Genomic DNA, 16593 nt, shown 5'->3' on the forward strand with positions numbered 1-16593 from the left:
TCTCTGCCCCTCCCCCGTTCATGCTCTCTCTCTCTCTCTGTCCCAAAAATAAATAAACGTTGAAAAAAAAAATTACAAACCATGCTGAAAAGAATATCCTTGTGCCTGCATATTCCTGTCTTTTACTAGTGCTGCTACAAAACACATTCCTAGAAATAGAATTAGGGCAAATGGTATCTAGGTCAAATAGTATGTGCATTTTAATGTTTGCTTAATAGGATCATTTAATTGTACTCTAAAGAGTCTGATCACTATAATTCTAAAACAATTTTGGAAACAAAAATTAGATTATTTTAAACACAATGAAATCATCATGGCTCATAAAAATTAATACATGTTTGGTTTTCATACAAGCCTTTTGAATTTCTCTTCTGCAGAAAGGGCTCTAGCTCAGTGTGCATTTGTTATAGTTATAACTATAAATGGGGCAACCCATCTATTAAGTACCTCAGCTTTCATGTTAAACCTATAAGCAGGTTTGTAGTATAAGCCTACCTGCTCCACATGTAGGCTGGTTGTCTTTTCCTTGTCTAACATTAGCCATTTACTTTGTGGAGCATGGATTTTACAGAAATAGTGTACAATATCCCTGTTACTCTCTGCAAATAATACACTGCATTTGGAAAAGCGTAGTGAGAACCACTGAAAGGGTCAGTAGGATGATGAGGTTGGTAGAAATATAAATACCCAGGTCCATATCTGATATGGATTCTGATATGAGTGTCTTTTAAAAGAATTTTTTTTCATGTTTATTTATTTATTATTATTATTTTAACTTTATTTTTTATTTTTTAAAATTTACATCCAAATTAGCATATAGTGAAGCAATGATTTCAGGAGTAGATTCCTTAATGCTCCTTGCCCATTTAGTTCATCCCCCCCCTCCCACAACTCCTCCAGCAATCCTCAGTTTGTTCTCCATATTTATGAGTCTCTTCTGTTTTGTCCCCCTCCCTGTTTTTATATTATTTTTGTTTCCCTCCCTTATGTTCATCTGTTTGGTCTCTTAAAGTCTTCATATGAGTGAAGTCATATAATTTTTTCTTTCTCTGACTAATTTCACTTGGCATAATATCCTCCAGTTCCATCCACGTAGTTGCAAATGGCAAGATTTCATTCTTTTTGATTGCCGAGTAATACTCCATTGTATATATATATATATATATATATATATATATATATATATACATATATATATATACATATACACATCTTTATCCATTCATCCATCGATGGACATTTGGGCTCTTTCCATACTTTGGCTATTGTTGATAGTGCTGCTATAAACATGGGGGTGCATGTGTCCCTTCAAAACAGCACACCTGTATCCCTTGGATAAATGCCTAGTAGTGCAATTGCTGGCTGGTAGGATAGTTCTATTTTTAGTTTTTTGAGGAACCTCCATACTGTTTTCCAGAGTGGCTGCACCAGCTTGCATTCTCACCAGTAGTGCAAAAGAGATCCTCTTTCTCCACATCCTTGCCAACATCTGTTGTTGCCTGGGTTGTTAATGTGAGCCATTCTGACAGGTGTCAGGTGTCAGGAGAATTTCATTGCGGTTTTGATTTGTGTTTCCCTGATGATGAGTGATGTTGAGCATTTTTTCATGTGTCGATTGGCCACCTGGATGTCTTCTTCAGAGAAGTGTCTATTGATGTCTTTTGCCCATTTCTTCCCTGGATTATTTGTTTTTTGGGTGTTGAGTTTGATAAGTTCTTTGTAGATTTTGGATACTAACCCTTTATCTGATATGTCATTTGCAAATATCTTCTCCCATTCTGTCGATTGCCTTTTAGTTTTGCTGATTATTTCCTTTGCTGTGCAGAAGCTTTTTATTTTGATGAGGTCCCAGTAGTTTATTTTTGTTTTGTTTCCCTTGCCTCCAGAGACATGTTTAGTAAGAAGTTGTTGCAGGCAAGATCAAAGAGGTTTTTTGAGAGAGAGAGAGAGACAGAGTGCGAGTGGGGTATGGGCAGAGAGGGAGAGAGACACAGAATCTGACACAGACTCCAGGCTCTGAGCTGTCAGCACAGAGCCCAATGTGGGGCTCAAACACATGAACGACAAGATCATGACCTAAGCCAAAGTCGGACACTTAACTGACTGGCCACCCAGGTGCCCCATGATATGAGTATGTTAAACAATCATTGCTTGTGATTTGAATACAGATGGATGGTGTTTTGGGACATAACTTTGCTAGTGTTTAAGAGTGAGTCTATAGTTATATCAAGGTCTAGTTTTGGAACTCAGTTGTTCCATTTACTTTGCTGTGTGATTTTGGCCAAACTGCTTAACCTTTCTGAGCCCAGCTGGAGTTTACTCTTGTATCAAATGAGGATATTAACAGTACTTAAACCGTAGTGTCATTGTGGGGATCAAATGGACACTGCATAAAAGCATTCAACCTAGAATAGTCTCAAATATGTTAGTAATTGTTATCAAGAAACCCTGATTTAGGGGCACTTGGGTGACGCAGTTGGTTAAGCACCCAACTCTTGATTTTGGCTCATGTCATGATCTCACAGTGACATTGAGCTCTGCATCGGGCTCTGTGCTAATAGCACAGAGCCTGCTTGGGATTCACTCTCTCCATCTCTCTCTCTCTCTGTCTCTCTGTCTCTCAAAAATAAATAAATAAATAAATTCTAAAAAACTTTTTAAAAACCTTGATTTCTATGCATTATGCACTATGAATACTTTTGCCATAATATCTATTGCCATAATGAATTTTTCTGTAGTATGTACATTATGATTTGATTTAAGAAACATTCTTAATTCTAACAATCTGGAGATGTGGCTCCAGTGTAAAGCAGAGTATCTCTGTGCTCACTCCTCTTCCATCTTTTCCAATTTCCCTTCGTTTCACATCTGCTTAGTTTTTGTCTTTTGACCAGTGATTCCAACTTCCCAGATAAACCAAACCAAATTCAATGTCAGTTTTCTTTCCAAAGACCATCTTTATTATTTCTCCAGGCTGAACACATCCCTGAACAATACACATATGTCAGTCTGGTGGCTTTGGTGCCACTTCTGCCTAGAATAAACTATGACAGTCACCGAAGGGGGGATGCTGAAGATATCTTGGGATCTCTCAGAGCAAACAGTCCCAAACAGAGTACGACATTGAAAATAAATAACAAAAATTAAATAATATAAATAAGTTGAAATTTAAGTTAAAAGAGTTCCAGAGTGTGGCTGTTTGGCAACAACCAGCCCACATGAGAGTTAGATGTGGAGGTTACAGCAGTGTTTCCAAGGCTTGGACCTCTGCTCCCTGGTCAGCCAACTGAGTTTCACTGGGTTCTCAAAGCTTCCAGGCCATTCAGGCACTCAGCTCCAAGTCAGTCACATATTCCTGGACCCAGGCTTCACTGGGGTCAGCACAGACCTGCCGGCCTCTTCTGGTTTGAAAGCTGTGGAGGGGGGTAGAAGCATTATATACTGAGGGATCCAGCAGGAGAATCTTGGGCCCAGTGTGGTCCCTCATCCCACTCTCTGTCCTGGGCAGCTCAGGGCATGACCACTTTCTCAGGAACCCTCTGCCTATCTTAGTCCAGAGATCTGCTCTCACTGACTCAGCACCCCCACCCCCAGGGGATTCCAATGACCACCTCCTTTTTCCCTCCCTTCCTTCTGGGCTGGGTCAACCCTCCCTGACTTTGCAAGCCCCTGGCTGGGTCAAGTCACACTCCTGAGACCTGGGTCCTACATATTTATTGGCTGCAGAGGGCTGAGCCATTCCAGGATGGCACCTCTGGCCAGTCTATGCCCTTGGGTGCTGCCCCTACTCCAGACCCTCCCTGTCCCCCCAGAGGTGGGCAGGAGGACTGGCACTTACATAACCCCTGGCTTGGAGCATTGGCTGCTGGTCTCAAAATAGTCGGCTATGAACTTGCGTGGAATCTGCTTGGAGACATAGGAGAAGCAGCAGGCAGTTGGGGTGTCAGCACCAACTGTGGGGGAAGAGAGAGAACAAGCCTGGATCACGGTTCCGAAGGGAAAGTGAGATCTGAGATTGGATCCCTTGAGATCGGAGGAAAACAGCTTTGCTCAGGGTGTGGGCTGGGGGACAGGGTCACTGGAAGGCACTGGGCATCTTTGCCTAGAAATACTCCTGCCTCTGTCCTGGTTTCTGTCTGTATCCTTCTTTCTCCTTGACTCTTTGTTGTGGGCTCTGTTTCTCGATGTGATCCAGACATCCAAACAGACTGCCCTCTTATCTCATCTCCCTCCAGAAATTTTGCCTGGTTCAAGAAGTTATCCCCCAGCTAAAGAGAAACTTTGGACATCTCTCATATGACGTCCAAGGGACAGAACTCCGGGGGGACCTAGGGTGAATGAAGGGAAGAATGACCCCCACCCTGGGAGGTCACCAGATTGGATCTCGCCTCTTGCAAACTTATTTGTCTAGGTCCCTATTTTGCCATCTGTAAAATGGAACTGGAACTCCCCTACCCCACAGCTAAGACCCCTTTAATAAAGATGAAAATAAAAGTCTTGAAGAGAAAGGCATGGTGTTTGGTAGCCCTTTGAGAAGTTCTCTATCTTCTCTTGGGGGCTCTTAAGGTCACAAGACAGAAATAGATGTGGTCCCACTGTGAGGACCAAGAATGGGGACAGCTGCAGCAGCAACACAGACTTACATGGTGCAGAGAAGACCTGACGGCAGAGGGCCATGGTGCAGAGGAGGATGGCGAGGGCAGCCCCGGGGACCTTCATGATGCTTAGTAGAGGATGGGGTGTGGCTTGTTTGTCTGCAGAGATGGACCTGGGTGCTCACTGCTGCCTGCGTCCTTCTGGAGGGTGAAGCCATCTCCCCCGTTCTTTATAGGCAGCCCTGTTGAAAGGGGAAATGGAATCCGGGGGTGGAGAGGGAAATTTTTAAGCACAGTGGTGTTGTCACGCTGAGTGTTGCACAAGTCAGGGTCCCGGGAGACCACAGGGGTTCAGGATATCCAAGAATAGCTTCTCTGAGCTATAAGTTTCAGCCTGCAACTCATGACCTGTTCTGGTTTCTTGTGAGGAAATGGTTCCTCTCACCCCCCAACAACCATGAGCAGGAGGAGAGGGCTGTGTGTTGACCCAAGGCTATTCTTAGCAGGTCCCTTCCCATAAGAACTGATCTATATGTGAACTCTCCAACCCTATCTTTCCCACACAGTTGAAACTTCTGTGCTTCCTCAGCTGCTCTAACTGCACGGTGCGGCAGAGGGCGGCACCTGCCTCTCTTGGATGCAGGGAACTGAATTGAGGAATTCTCACTAGGGAACTAGGAAGCATGAGGTCTTTCTCCAACACCTGCAAAGTCATCAGTCACTGAGTGACTAGAGGCACTGGGTTAACACTAGAAGAGGATCAGAAAACTATATTAGATGTGGGTGTTAATATGTCAGGAGCCTAAAAAAATTTAGACCCCGTAACCTAGAAAATGTATTTCTAGAAAGAGTTCTAAAAAAAAACAAACCCAAACACGGAGGCATTTTGAAACATAAAGATATCTGGCTAAGCATCATTTATGATTCTAAAAGAAGAAAACCTAAATTTTCCTCTATTAGGGAATGATAAAGTAAACGCTAGATTGTTTTCTTATTAAGTCCTTAAGCTGAATGAAGCGAAATAATGTAAATATAACATCAGAAAAATTGTACAAGATGAAGAGTTATGCAAATATATGTATATATGTATATCCACACGTATATGACAAATACTTTAACTATATATATATATATATATATATATGTGTGTGTGTGTGTGTGTGTGTTATATATGTAAACACTAGGCATGGAAAAAATAAAAAGATGGAGAATAAATGCCCCAAAGTATCAATAGTAGTTATATTTGTGTCTATGGTCCATAGCTGATTAATTTTTTTTTTTGTTTTCCCCTTTTCCTGGAATTTTTTTTCATTTCTTTTAAAAAGAAAGAGTGTATTACCTTCCTGGTTAGCCTACCAATTTATGAACACATTTTGTTTTAAAACATTTACCACATCACCATTTGGAAAGTAAGTTGTTATCGATCGTCTAATTTGAAAGAAAATTTTGATATACTAAAGTTTCTGTCCAATGGCCTTTGTTAAAGTGAAGTCTTGATTTCCATATCTCTGAACTATTTTAAGGAATCTGTGTGATATTTACATAAATAATGTCAAATTCAAACAGCTTTCTTATTCTTTCCAATTCATAATGTTAGTCATGTGAAAGGGTCGACTTTCTCAACCAGATCTCTATATTTTTTCTATCTTTTATTATTTTATTATTATATAATTAATAAATGTAATTCAAATTTTATAATGAGAAATATTGTTATTTTTTAAATTAAAATATTTTTTTTTTAGAGAGGGAGAGAGCGCGCCAGGAGGAGGGAGTTATGAAGGCTTCACAGAAGAGATGGAACTTTGGGTCTTTAAAGGTGCACAGGATTTAAACATATGAATGAGGTGGCAATAGAAGCCAGCTGGTGCAGTCACAGGTGTGGGCTTGCTGGTTCAGAGGGAAGAGTGAGTGGTTCAGTGTAGCTGCTGTGTGGTGGAGCAAATATGGACAATGAAGCTAAACTGGGGTCAAACCAGGAGGGCTTTGAAATCCCCCAAAAGGGACTAGAACAGGGGGGAAAGAGGATATAAGCAAAGCAAGATCACACCATAGGAATTCTGTCCTTCCTGTGTCTGTAAAGTTCCTGTTCTTAAAACACAGGGTCTCTCTTTTTATCCTATCGCTACTATTGCTAATGCTCGTCCTGAGAAAGGCAAAGGCAAGATCAAGGACAATGGCAGGTTTCCCCGGGGCTTCAGCTTCTAAGTGCCTTCACTTGTTACTGTCAATTCCAAAAAAGGAGTCTATCACTTGTCTCATTGGAAACTCTAGACCACAGACAGTGCCTCTGCCTCACCCCACCCCATCCACCCCAGTCCTCAGTCGAAACCCTGAATTGCACTCCTTCATTCACTTCTTGGGGAACCCCCTTCAAACTTGTGATTCAGTTTCTGAGCATTGGATTCTATGAGTTGGGAGGGCCAGAAAAAGGAAATGGAAACTGCTGAATCAACCACTTTCCTGATAACGGGCCTTACTATCCACCTCTATAATTATAGCACTCACCCCATTGCATTATACTTATCTATGTAATTTTCTCTCCAAACATTTAGACCATGTCCTGCTAATTTTAAACCAAATTCATGTCACATCTTGTTGGTTAATTTAAACCAAATGTTAGCCCATGATAATTATAACATGATGAATTATCTGTCTATTCCTTATATTTTTGTTCTTTTTAATAAAGGTACTTTACTGAATACAAAATTTTCTCTTAGTGTTGATATATTTGTAAGATTTTCCATATCAACCCCCAAATCAGAAAATAACCATTCGTCATATGTGCCTTTACTGGATTGGAAAATAATATACTTGTATACAAAGTATGTGCTTAATACGCATATGTTGAACAAATAATATAAGGGGGCCTTTGGATGGTTGAATTTGTTGAAAGGGTCTTAGAAATTTCCTAGGGGGTAATTTGATGTCTCCAGGTGAAATGACTTTCCTGAGATCACACAGATGGAATTGGTCAGTTTTATATTTCACTGTTATTTAGCAAGGTATCTCCAACGATAACCACAATGCCTGACACATACTGGAGCTTAATAAATATTTGGTGAATAAATGAATAATTTGGTGAATGAATGATTTGACTGACAGTGTGTGCTATGTCCAAAGTCCCACTATGGGGTTGAAATACTAAAGGAAGGAAATAATCGGAAAGGTCATGGTGTGGAGGTATTGATCGTTGGTGGAACACCCAAAATTTCTGAGATGGTGGGGACAGAAAGTAGCTAGCAGTCAGCATGGTGGATCCTTTAATCTGGAGGGGCTTACCTTGTGTCCTAGATTTCTGGCTCATTCTAGTCTCTTGGAGGCCCTACCCCAGTTCAGCAGAGCTTCCCAGCCACAGGTACAGGGAATCCTGGCTGAACAATTCATGTTCTGTAACATCACTGCCATGTCCTGTTCTGCTTACCTCCTCACTGCTTCCCATGCCCTGGCCCTGCTGCATTGGTTTCCTTCCAGTTTATGGCTCTGTGGCTCTGCTTCCCTGGGCATCAGTCTCAGCTTGCTCTCTTCGGCAGCAGGGGCTCCATGGGTGGGTTCACTGGTAAGGATGAATTGTTTGACCCAGTCTTGGCTCCCTTTTTTCAGGTGTGGCCCCACCTTTCATGTAGGCAGAAGCTATATCCCCAGGGACCCCTTCTAGGATCCTAGAGAGACAACATCTCATTGATGTAGCCCCTTGTTTCTGCAGCCAGACCCTTTGCGGTCTTGAGATCTTCTTGTCATTTTTTTCTGGCCATTTTGTGTGTGCAGTAGATCAAGGCATACCTCTTGGTATTGGATTCGATCCATCCCCATCCCTCTACTCCCCCTTCTATATTGTCCACTCAGTAAAAAGTATCCTCACCTCCTGAACTTCCAAGCCGGAAACCTGGGAATCACCTTTGCCTCCTCCCTCCTCCTCATTTGCATCTGTTCAATCACAGACTCTTATATTGAAAATGAAGTATATCTGCTTCTCACTGTTCCTACTGCCACTGTCTTAGGTCAGGCCCTCATCATTTCTTGCCATGACAGCTGCAAGAGTGTCCTGTCAACTGTTTTTTCTTCCAGTTTTGCCTCTCTTTAATCTGTCCCATCATGTGGCATCCGAAGTGATTTTCCTAAAGCTCAAATCGTCTCTATCTATCTCTGTTGAAAGTACTTCAAATACACTGCATTATTTCCATCATGAAACAGAAGCTTCTTCTCTGTGACCTGACCCCTGCCTCCCTCTTTGGTCTGTCTCTTGCCATCTTCAGATTTCCTGAAAACTTAGGCTCCACCCTCTGAACTGCATGCAATTCCTTAAAAGTGCAGGCCTCTCCTCTGCTTTCTATGAATGAGGTGTCACCTTGTCCTGGGAAGTCACAGGACAGAGTGAAATCCTGTAAGTATGGGTACATCCCATCACAGCTGTGGAGATTAACAGTTACAGCAAATAAGGAAAGCCACTATTTAATTAATTCCCTTGATTTGATAAGGAAAAGAGGAACCCATGGATTCCACTGTTCATAGACATGCAGAATGTAAAACTGAAAGACATTTTACATCATAATAACAGAACTTTGGTTTTTAAGCTTTTAAGGTAAATTTATAATAAGCACATTTCCCTTATGCTCTGGAGGCAGACCTCCTTGGTATCATTTCTAAATCTGACATGTATTATCTGTGTGTTCTTCTGTAGGTTACTTACCTCTCTGTGCTTCATGTATGAAAGGGGATAATAATAGTATTTATTTCAGAGGACCCCTGAAAGACTTAGAATATGACTGACTCATGTAAGTGTTATGTAAGTGTTAGTTACTATTATCATTCTCTGAAATATTTTAGTTAATCTATTTCATATAATAAAAAAAAAGCACAGGTCTCTTGTTCTTTGCCCGATGAACCCCCGCCCTACACTCTTTGCCTGGGTAATCATCCTTCAGATCTCAGCTAGATTTATAATAGAGAAAAGTTAGAACCACCTGAATGGGCTGACCTAAGTAACAGAATGGTCAATTATAAAAATGTTAATAAAATTTTGGTATATACATGCAATGAAATATCATGCATGCTAATTTTGAATAACTTTTGTGTTTTTAATGACATGGAAGAATAAAAGTGGGGTGCCTGGGTGGCCTTGGTTGACCATCTGACTCCTAATTTCAGCTCAGGTCATGATCACAGGGTTGTGGGATCAAGCCCCACATTGGGCTCTACTCTGGGCATGAGGCCTTCTTAAGATTCTCTCTCTCTCTCTCTCTCTCTCTCTCTCTCCCCCTCTCTCCTGCTGCAGCTCTCTTTCTAAAAAAAAAAAAAAAAAGAATATAGCGTAACAAAAATCAGATATATTAGTTCAAGAAAGAATATTAAGTAATAATAGTAAAATACAAAATCATGTTCAGAATGCTGGGTACTTTTAATTTTCTTATTTATGCCTTCTTATATTCTTAGTGACTATGTATATTTCCTATTAAAAAAAGAGCAAACCAATTTAAATTAAAAACAAAACAAAACTCAGGCATTGCTTTTTTTGACATTTTACCACCACTGTCCAAAGCATGTATTCCCAATGCCTGAAGCAGTGTCCATAATATAGTTGGTATTCAATACAGTTTTATTGAATTATTTTCTTCTCTTGTTGGATATTCTTTGTGACCAAACTAGAAAGAGCTTGAAACAGGTATATAAGCACTACTTGAAGGAAGAAAGATGCTTTCTAAGCAATACTAAAAGTTTTCCAGACACTGGTGAGGTTTTAACTTTTTCTCAGGAATTTAACATCCCCTAAAGTCACTGACCTTCACCCTTGACAGCAAAGAGCAGGCTATGGTGGGTGATGAAGGCCCATTTCCTCTTTAAGAGGAGTGAGGCTGCTGGGTTATAGTGTGGAGTGTGACTGTCCTTGATGAACTGCTTCAACCAGCTTCCTGTCCTACAGATTCCATCCTGAACCCTGCACCCTGGATAATTTTGTACTTGTTTCTTCAATCTACAATACAGTTTCTGCTCCATTTCCCCCAAGTGACTTGGCTACCATATTGGCAATACTGAAGGATTTACCCGTATTGGGTTATTATCTTGGCAAAGTGACCATCCAGCTCACCTTGGCTTTCCAGTCTCAATATTCACTCACAAGAACGTCTCGAGTTTCAGACATTCCACATCCTCGTGGCTTGTGCTCTTGGCCCTGACACCCAATGGTATCTCCAGTGCTCATGCATCTCAGTACTTTCCTTCTAGAGGGGCACAGAATGTTGGGATTGCTTCTTCTGTTTCCTGCTCATCAGCAGCTTTGTAATCTCTTCTGAGAGTCTGGTACCTTCTGAGACTTCCTACAAGTGTGATCTCAGAGGGTCACACCTGCAAAGGAAGTTTGGTTATCTCTGGATCAAGAATTGGAAAACTTTGGATCTTGACCCACATCGTGTATGACCTTGATTAAATCTTTTAATTTTTCTGGGTTTGTATTCCTAATCTGTACAATGACAAAACAGACTGGGATCAAATAAAACCATGGATGTGGATATGCTGGGGAAAATCAAAAGCATCAGGACCTTTGCAAAGTCATATTACTGCTGTGGCTAGTGGTCTTGCTTGTGGCCTGGGGAGGCTGGGAGGACAAAATGACAAAACAGATGTGAAAGTGCCCCAAATGGAATTATTAGCACAGTGCCATTCAAGGGTATAGAAGGAGAAACCACTAGGTTACCATGAGTGAGAGGAAGTGTAGGGCTTCCCCATTTAGGAGCAAGGGGGTAGCCCACAGAATGTATATGGAGCTCCTGGAACCATGGTTAACTCCTGCTGCCCCTTCTCACAACCTGAGTTGGAAAGAGTTGAGTCCTAGAGTAGTATCCTTTATGGTAAAACTACTGCGTATGTGGGTTGAGCACAGAAGAAAGAAGAGAATTACACCCCATCAAGAATGGGGAATCACATTTTGGATACAGTTTTTCAGAATTCCCAGTTCCTTCTTACTTCATTTAGCTAAACGCAGTTCACATGCTGAGTCCATGTTACTTGTCACATCCCCTCCCACTAAAACTGGTAGTTTGGGCTGCCTCTGAACATTTATTAAGCAAGTGTTTATTGAACACCTACTGTGTACACAGAGATAAGCATAACATGGTTTCTGCATCAAGGAGCTCCCTTTTTAGTGAGGGAGACAACCAAATTAGATATGTTATAGGTGACATGATGGAGGTAGTTCTGAAGGAACACTGAAGGAAATATGGGATTCAGTTGTAAGAGAGGTCAGGAAAGGTTATCGAAAGAAGATGAGCACTTTTCTTTGTTGTGTATTCAAGAGGGATTTGTTCTCATTCCCTATTGACTATTACTTAGAAATAGCCTCAATGTATAAGCCCCAGAGGCCATTGATTCAGCTAAACATATTGACACAAGCCTTTGTACTTTTGGTGTGGAATTTCGCTGGGTATGAACACAGCATTATTGTTGAGACCTTCATGAACAAAACATTTTACTTTCAGGAGCCAAATATCAAACCAAGGCTAAGAAGCAAAAGTCAACAGTCAAATTCATTGTGTGGCTCAATGCAGACTAATTACCCCTCCTTATCTATTACCATTCTCCTGCTGTTCCAGAGAAGACACCTTCATAATCCTTCCACAGCTTGAAGATCAGCACGCCCCACTCATTTAGACAGAGGACTCCATGTCAGGTGCTCCTTCTTAGTGCACAGTGGGGTTTAAAATTTTTCTGACGTTTATTTAATTCTGAGAGACAGAGAGAGACAGAGCATGAGTAGTGGAGGGCAGAGCCAGAGGGAGACACAGAATCTGAAGCAGGTTCCGGCTCTGCACTGACAGGCTGACAGCAGTGAGCCTGATGTGGGCTCGAACCCACAAACCTTGAGATTGTGACCTGAGCCAAAGTTGGACTCTTAAGAACTGAGTCACCCGGGTGCCCCAGTGCACAGTGGGGTTTAGACTTGATTGGAAACCATTCATTTACAGCCAAGGGATGGCCTTATCCATCCTTTGGACTCTCTGACATTTTGTTTCTACCTCTGATGTGACACTTAGCTTATTTCATCTCATGGCATAGTTATTTCTGTCACTGTCAACATCATCACTAGACTAAGAACTCTTTGAGGGAAGATCTAGGGATTCATTCAGCTCTGTCTGCCCTGACACATAGCAGATGACTAGTCAATTTAGTTGAATGGAAATTCCATGAGTAACAAAATCTTTAGTTTCTGGGGAACATAAGGCACATCCTCCTTCCCTTAAAGAAAGGTGCTTGATGCATGGACATAAAACTCCATCAACAAGGAGAGATCGCGAGAGATACTAGCATATGTGGGGAACACAGAACCTTAGAGTTGGGGATGGAGGTCTTGATGGAGATCAGAACATTTGAAGAAAGATTTGCGCTAGGAAGAGGACAGAAGGGATGGAAGAGAGAAGTACAGTTTGTGTGTGTGTAGGTGGTGGCGGTGGTGGGGTGATGAGGCAGGATGACATTGTACTTTATTTAGTGACTCTGAAGTACTCCAAGATGTTGCTCTGACCCCTCCTATCCCACACTTCTACAACATGCAGGAGACCTGGCTCTCTCCTTTTACTCTTCATTCTTCTTTCTCAGGGCAGAGGCAGGTAGCCAGGTGGGGCTGGGGGTGAGCAGATGGGTCAGCATGGTTGAGCTGACCGTGGATAAAGATCTTGATTCAACCACCCTAATTGTCCCTACTTATCTCACTCAATGCATTACTGTATTCCTGGTCTTTGTAAACTTCAGGTGGTCACCTGCAGGTCAACAGCAGCTTCCCAACAAGGCAAGGATTTACATGGATGCAAGAAATTCCCTATGGATGCTTGGGGAACACCCATGTGCTTACATTACACATTTTATCCTTAACATGGATAAGCTCATTGCTAGGTATATCCAATCTAATTTTTACACTAGAGGAACATTCTTTATCTGGGTCTTCCAAACTTGATTCTTCCTGAACTTTTTTCCTTTTCTATTGTCAGTCCAAGCAAACATACCGAAATATTTATTTCTTTTCTGTTTCCTTCTTGTTCTAGGACAGACTGACCCAAACCCCTTTTCTGATTTCAGCCTAATAAGATGGGTCTTTGTGTGTGGCATGGCCCCTAGTGGTCAACATTTTCTCTCATTGTGGTCACATTTTATATTTGTCCTGGAGGCAAAACAGTGGAAATAAAATGGATTTTAGAATCAGATGAATCACAGTTCACATCTTGGTACTGCCACTTAACAGCTATGAAGCCTGGAGATAGTGAATTCTGCTCTGTGATCCTCATTGCCCCAGGTGAATAATTACATTCCTGCTCAGGGTTATTGTAGGGTTAGTGTCATGTGTATGTGACAGCTTGGCCAGTGCCTGGCCCATAGTAAATCTCCAAAAAGTAGAACCTATAAATGTTTCTGAGTTGCCCTGCTGGGTCCTTCTGCGCACTCAATGCTGGACTCTTTATTTATGCTCAGGGAAACATACAGGACACTAAAGTCACTCAGCTCAGCAGAAGGAGGCCCAGGAATAGTACATGGAGTCCTGGCTGCCCTTTCGTTCTTAAGGCCAGGCTTGCAGAAGCCCTGGAAAGACTGCCATGAAGCCTCCAGTTTCTGAAGGTGCCAACCACCAAGAGCAGCATGGTTCTCATCTACAAGCCTCTTCTGGTAGGTGTGAATGTTTCATCCTTCCTCTTGGGTTTGCAATTCTCTCCACAGTCTTGATTGCTGTCTTTGGTGTACCACTTCCCTCTATGGTACAGCCCACTTCTTCTCCCTTCCTCCCCCCACTCCTCCGTGATAACATAACACTGGGGAAGAGAAGTTGTGAAGAGCTCCTCACTCTCAGCTAGCTTCAGTTTCCTTATTGGCACCATGACATCATCTCTACCCTGGAAATTCCATTGCCTGCCTGTGCCTACCACTCTGTCCCAGGCCTCAGAGTTCCTATAAAGAGGGGTTCCCAACTCAGTATCAGCACAGAGCACAGTTGGGTTCTGAAGCTTCTGGGCTCTGCAGTCTCAGCTCCAGGAAAGCCTCTCCTCTGCCAAGACCATGAAACTCTGTGTGACTGTCCTTTCTCTCCTTGTGCTAGTGGCTGCCTTCTGCTCCCCGACGCTCTCAGCACCAAGTAAGTCTACTCTTCCAGCCATTACTTCTAGAGTCATGATGTAGGTAGTGCTGACTTTTCTAGTTAGGGCTGATCTAACAGTGGCATCTAGAGATTGGACAAAAGGGAGCTGGGAAGGTTTCCAAGTAGCCTGCTATTAAATGTAGAATCTAGTAAACAGTCAGTAATAGTAAATTTCCTGTTTTCTTAAGAAATAGTAACCAGTAGACTAATTTAAGTAAGTTCCTGTCTCTTTCTGTGCCTCAGTTTCCCCATCTGTAAAATGAAGGAAGTTATACACATGCCCCAAGATTCAATCCAGCTCCAATCTTCTAGAATTCTTTCATGACATTCTCTTACAATCTTCTATTTAGAATAAGACTCCTACTTACGGTGGGTGGGATTGGATACAAGGTACCATATTTTGGGATCTGGTAGCTCTACAGAGATGGCCACCGAATATCTATGATTAGAAGCCAAAATTAACAGGTCCTTGTAGAACTTCTATCTTACCCCTGCCTTTCTTTCCAGTGGGCTCAGACCCTCCCACCGCCTGCTGCTTCTCTTACGCCCTGCGGAAGCTCCCTCGAAACTTTGTAGTGGATTACTTTGAGACCAGCAGCCTCTGCTCCCAGCCAGCTGTGGTGTGAGTATCAACCCTGGGGCTGCTCTGAGAAGCAAGGGTGAAGGCAGGATTAGAAAGGGAGCTTGTTGGGGGAGGAGGCAGTTCTCAGGGCTGAATGAAGCTCTCCCAGAAGTCAGTGAGGATCAAGTCATGAAGTCACCTGTTGAGTTGTGGAGGGGGCTAGGTGGGAGCCAAGGGAGAGGAAGGGAGTTTCTGGAGGAGGAAGGCCAGGAAACTAGGAAAAGTAAAAAAGATGGCAGGAAATGTGGGCTTATTTTTTAAACCATGCTTAGAAAAACATGTGGAAAAGTCCCATTAAGGGCAATAGAGAATGAATGGGGAGATGTATCCATATTAATTGCAAAACTCATTTGTTCCTAATCTGGGCAACCCAGAAAATGGAGCTAAATCCAGAGTAGAAGTAAAAGGAGTCTAGTTCTAGCACCACTCTAGGAAGGGTTTCCCATCTATTAGAGCTGTCCAACATGAACCATGGTCAAGCAAAGGAAGTTGTCTACTACAGGCAATGTCCCATGGGATTCTAATCTGTCCATTCTTTGTTCCATAGATTCCAAACCAAAAGGGGCAGACAAGTCTGTGCTAACCCCAGTGACTCCTGGGTCCAGGAATACATGGATGACCTGGAACTGAACTGAGCGCTCCAGTCCAGGTGCAAGAGGTATCCAGGGACGGTCACCTGAGTCGGACGTTTCTCAGTGAGACACATCTTCTCCACGCTCATGCTCTTCTTAGTAGTCCGTTCCTTCTCTTAATTTAATCTTATCACGTGCTGTATTATTGTATTTGGAGTCGTTTCTATTATTTGTTTTGCCAAAGGATACTTGTCCCCTATGGGGATGGTCCACCATCACTCTTTCTCTGGTATTGTAGACCTATGGATAATGCAGCTGATTCCATGTGTTTTCAAAATAAAATTTCTTTAAAACTGTAGACAATTTCTTTGCATTTTACTTTGATTTGGGGTGAAGGATATTGCCTGGTATTATGAATAGGGACAAACTAGTTTCCAAACACAGTAAGAATGAGCAATTACTGAATGCTTAATTGGGCTAAAATGTCTAAAGACATGACCTCATTCAACACTCTCATTTATTTATTTATTTATTTATTTATTTATTTAAATGTTCATTTTTGAGAGAGAGAGAGAGAGAGCGCGCGTGCGCAAGTCGGGGAGGGGCAGACAAAGAAGGAGACAAAGAATCTGAAGCAGGCTCCAGGCTCTGAGGTGTCAGCACAGAGCCTGACAGGGGACTCACACTCATGAA

At 42.2% G+C, this 16593-nt stretch overlaps 2 protein-coding genes across 2 annotated transcripts; one reads left to right on the forward strand and one right to left on the reverse strand.

Moving 5' to 3' along the window:
- Positions 1 to 2933: 2933 nt before the first annotated feature.
- On the reverse strand, positions 2934 to 4857 carry LOC112853159 (C-C motif chemokine 3). The gene is made up of 3 exons (XM_025916686.2): positions 4644 to 4857; positions 3839 to 3953; positions 2934 to 3413 (listed from the first exon to the last, which is right to left on the reverse strand). Exons 1-3 carry the CDS (start codon positions 4717 to 4719, stop codon positions 3323 to 3325), a joined length of 282 nt encoding a protein of 93 aa, XP_025772471.1. The 5' UTR covers positions 4720 to 4857; the 3' UTR covers positions 2934 to 3322.
- A 9517-nt stretch (positions 4858 to 14374) lies between these two features.
- On the forward strand, positions 14375 to 16263 carry LOC112853170 (C-C motif chemokine 4). The gene is made up of 3 exons (XM_025916697.2): positions 14375 to 14703; positions 15214 to 15328; positions 15876 to 16263. Exons 1-3 carry the CDS (start codon positions 14628 to 14630, stop codon positions 15961 to 15963), a joined length of 279 nt encoding a protein of 92 aa, XP_025772482.1. The 5' UTR covers positions 14375 to 14627; the 3' UTR covers positions 15964 to 16263.
- Positions 16264 to 16593: the final 330 nt, after the last annotated feature.

The sequence above is a fragment of the Puma concolor genome, chromosome E1, assembly GCF_028749965.1.
Source record: "Puma concolor isolate L17-30 chromosome E1, mPumCon1.1.hap2, whole genome shotgun sequence".
In the NCBI taxonomy this organism is placed as follows: domain Eukaryota; kingdom Metazoa; phylum Chordata; class Mammalia; order Carnivora; family Felidae; genus Puma; species Puma concolor.

Excerpts from the sequence above, each read along its gene's own strand:
- LOC112853159 (XM_025916686.2), bottom strand. The coding sequence starts at position 4,719 with ATGAAGGTCCCCGGGGCTGCCCTCGCCATCCTCCTCTGCACCATGGCC. Across the intron at positions 3,954-4,643 it reads TCAGGTCTTCTCTGCACCAT|TTGGTGCTGACACCCCAACT; the intron begins GTAAGTCTGTGT and ends CTTCCCCCACAG. Across the intron at positions 3,414-3,838 it reads TGCTCCAAGCCAGGGGTTAT|CTTTCAAACCAGAAGAGGCC; the intron begins GTAAGTGCCAGT and ends CCCCCTCCACAG.
- LOC112853170 (XM_025916697.2), top strand. The coding sequence starts at position 14,628 with ATGAAACTCTGTGTGACTGTCCTTTCTCTCCTTGTGCTAGTGGCTGCC. Across the intron at positions 14,704-15,213 it reads CCCGACGCTCTCAGCACCAA|TGGGCTCAGACCCTCCCACC; the intron begins GTAAGTCTACTC and ends CTTTCTTTCCAG. Across the intron at positions 15,329-15,875 it reads TGCTCCCAGCCAGCTGTGGT|ATTCCAAACCAAAAGGGGCA; the intron begins GTGAGTATCAAC and ends TTTGTTCCATAG.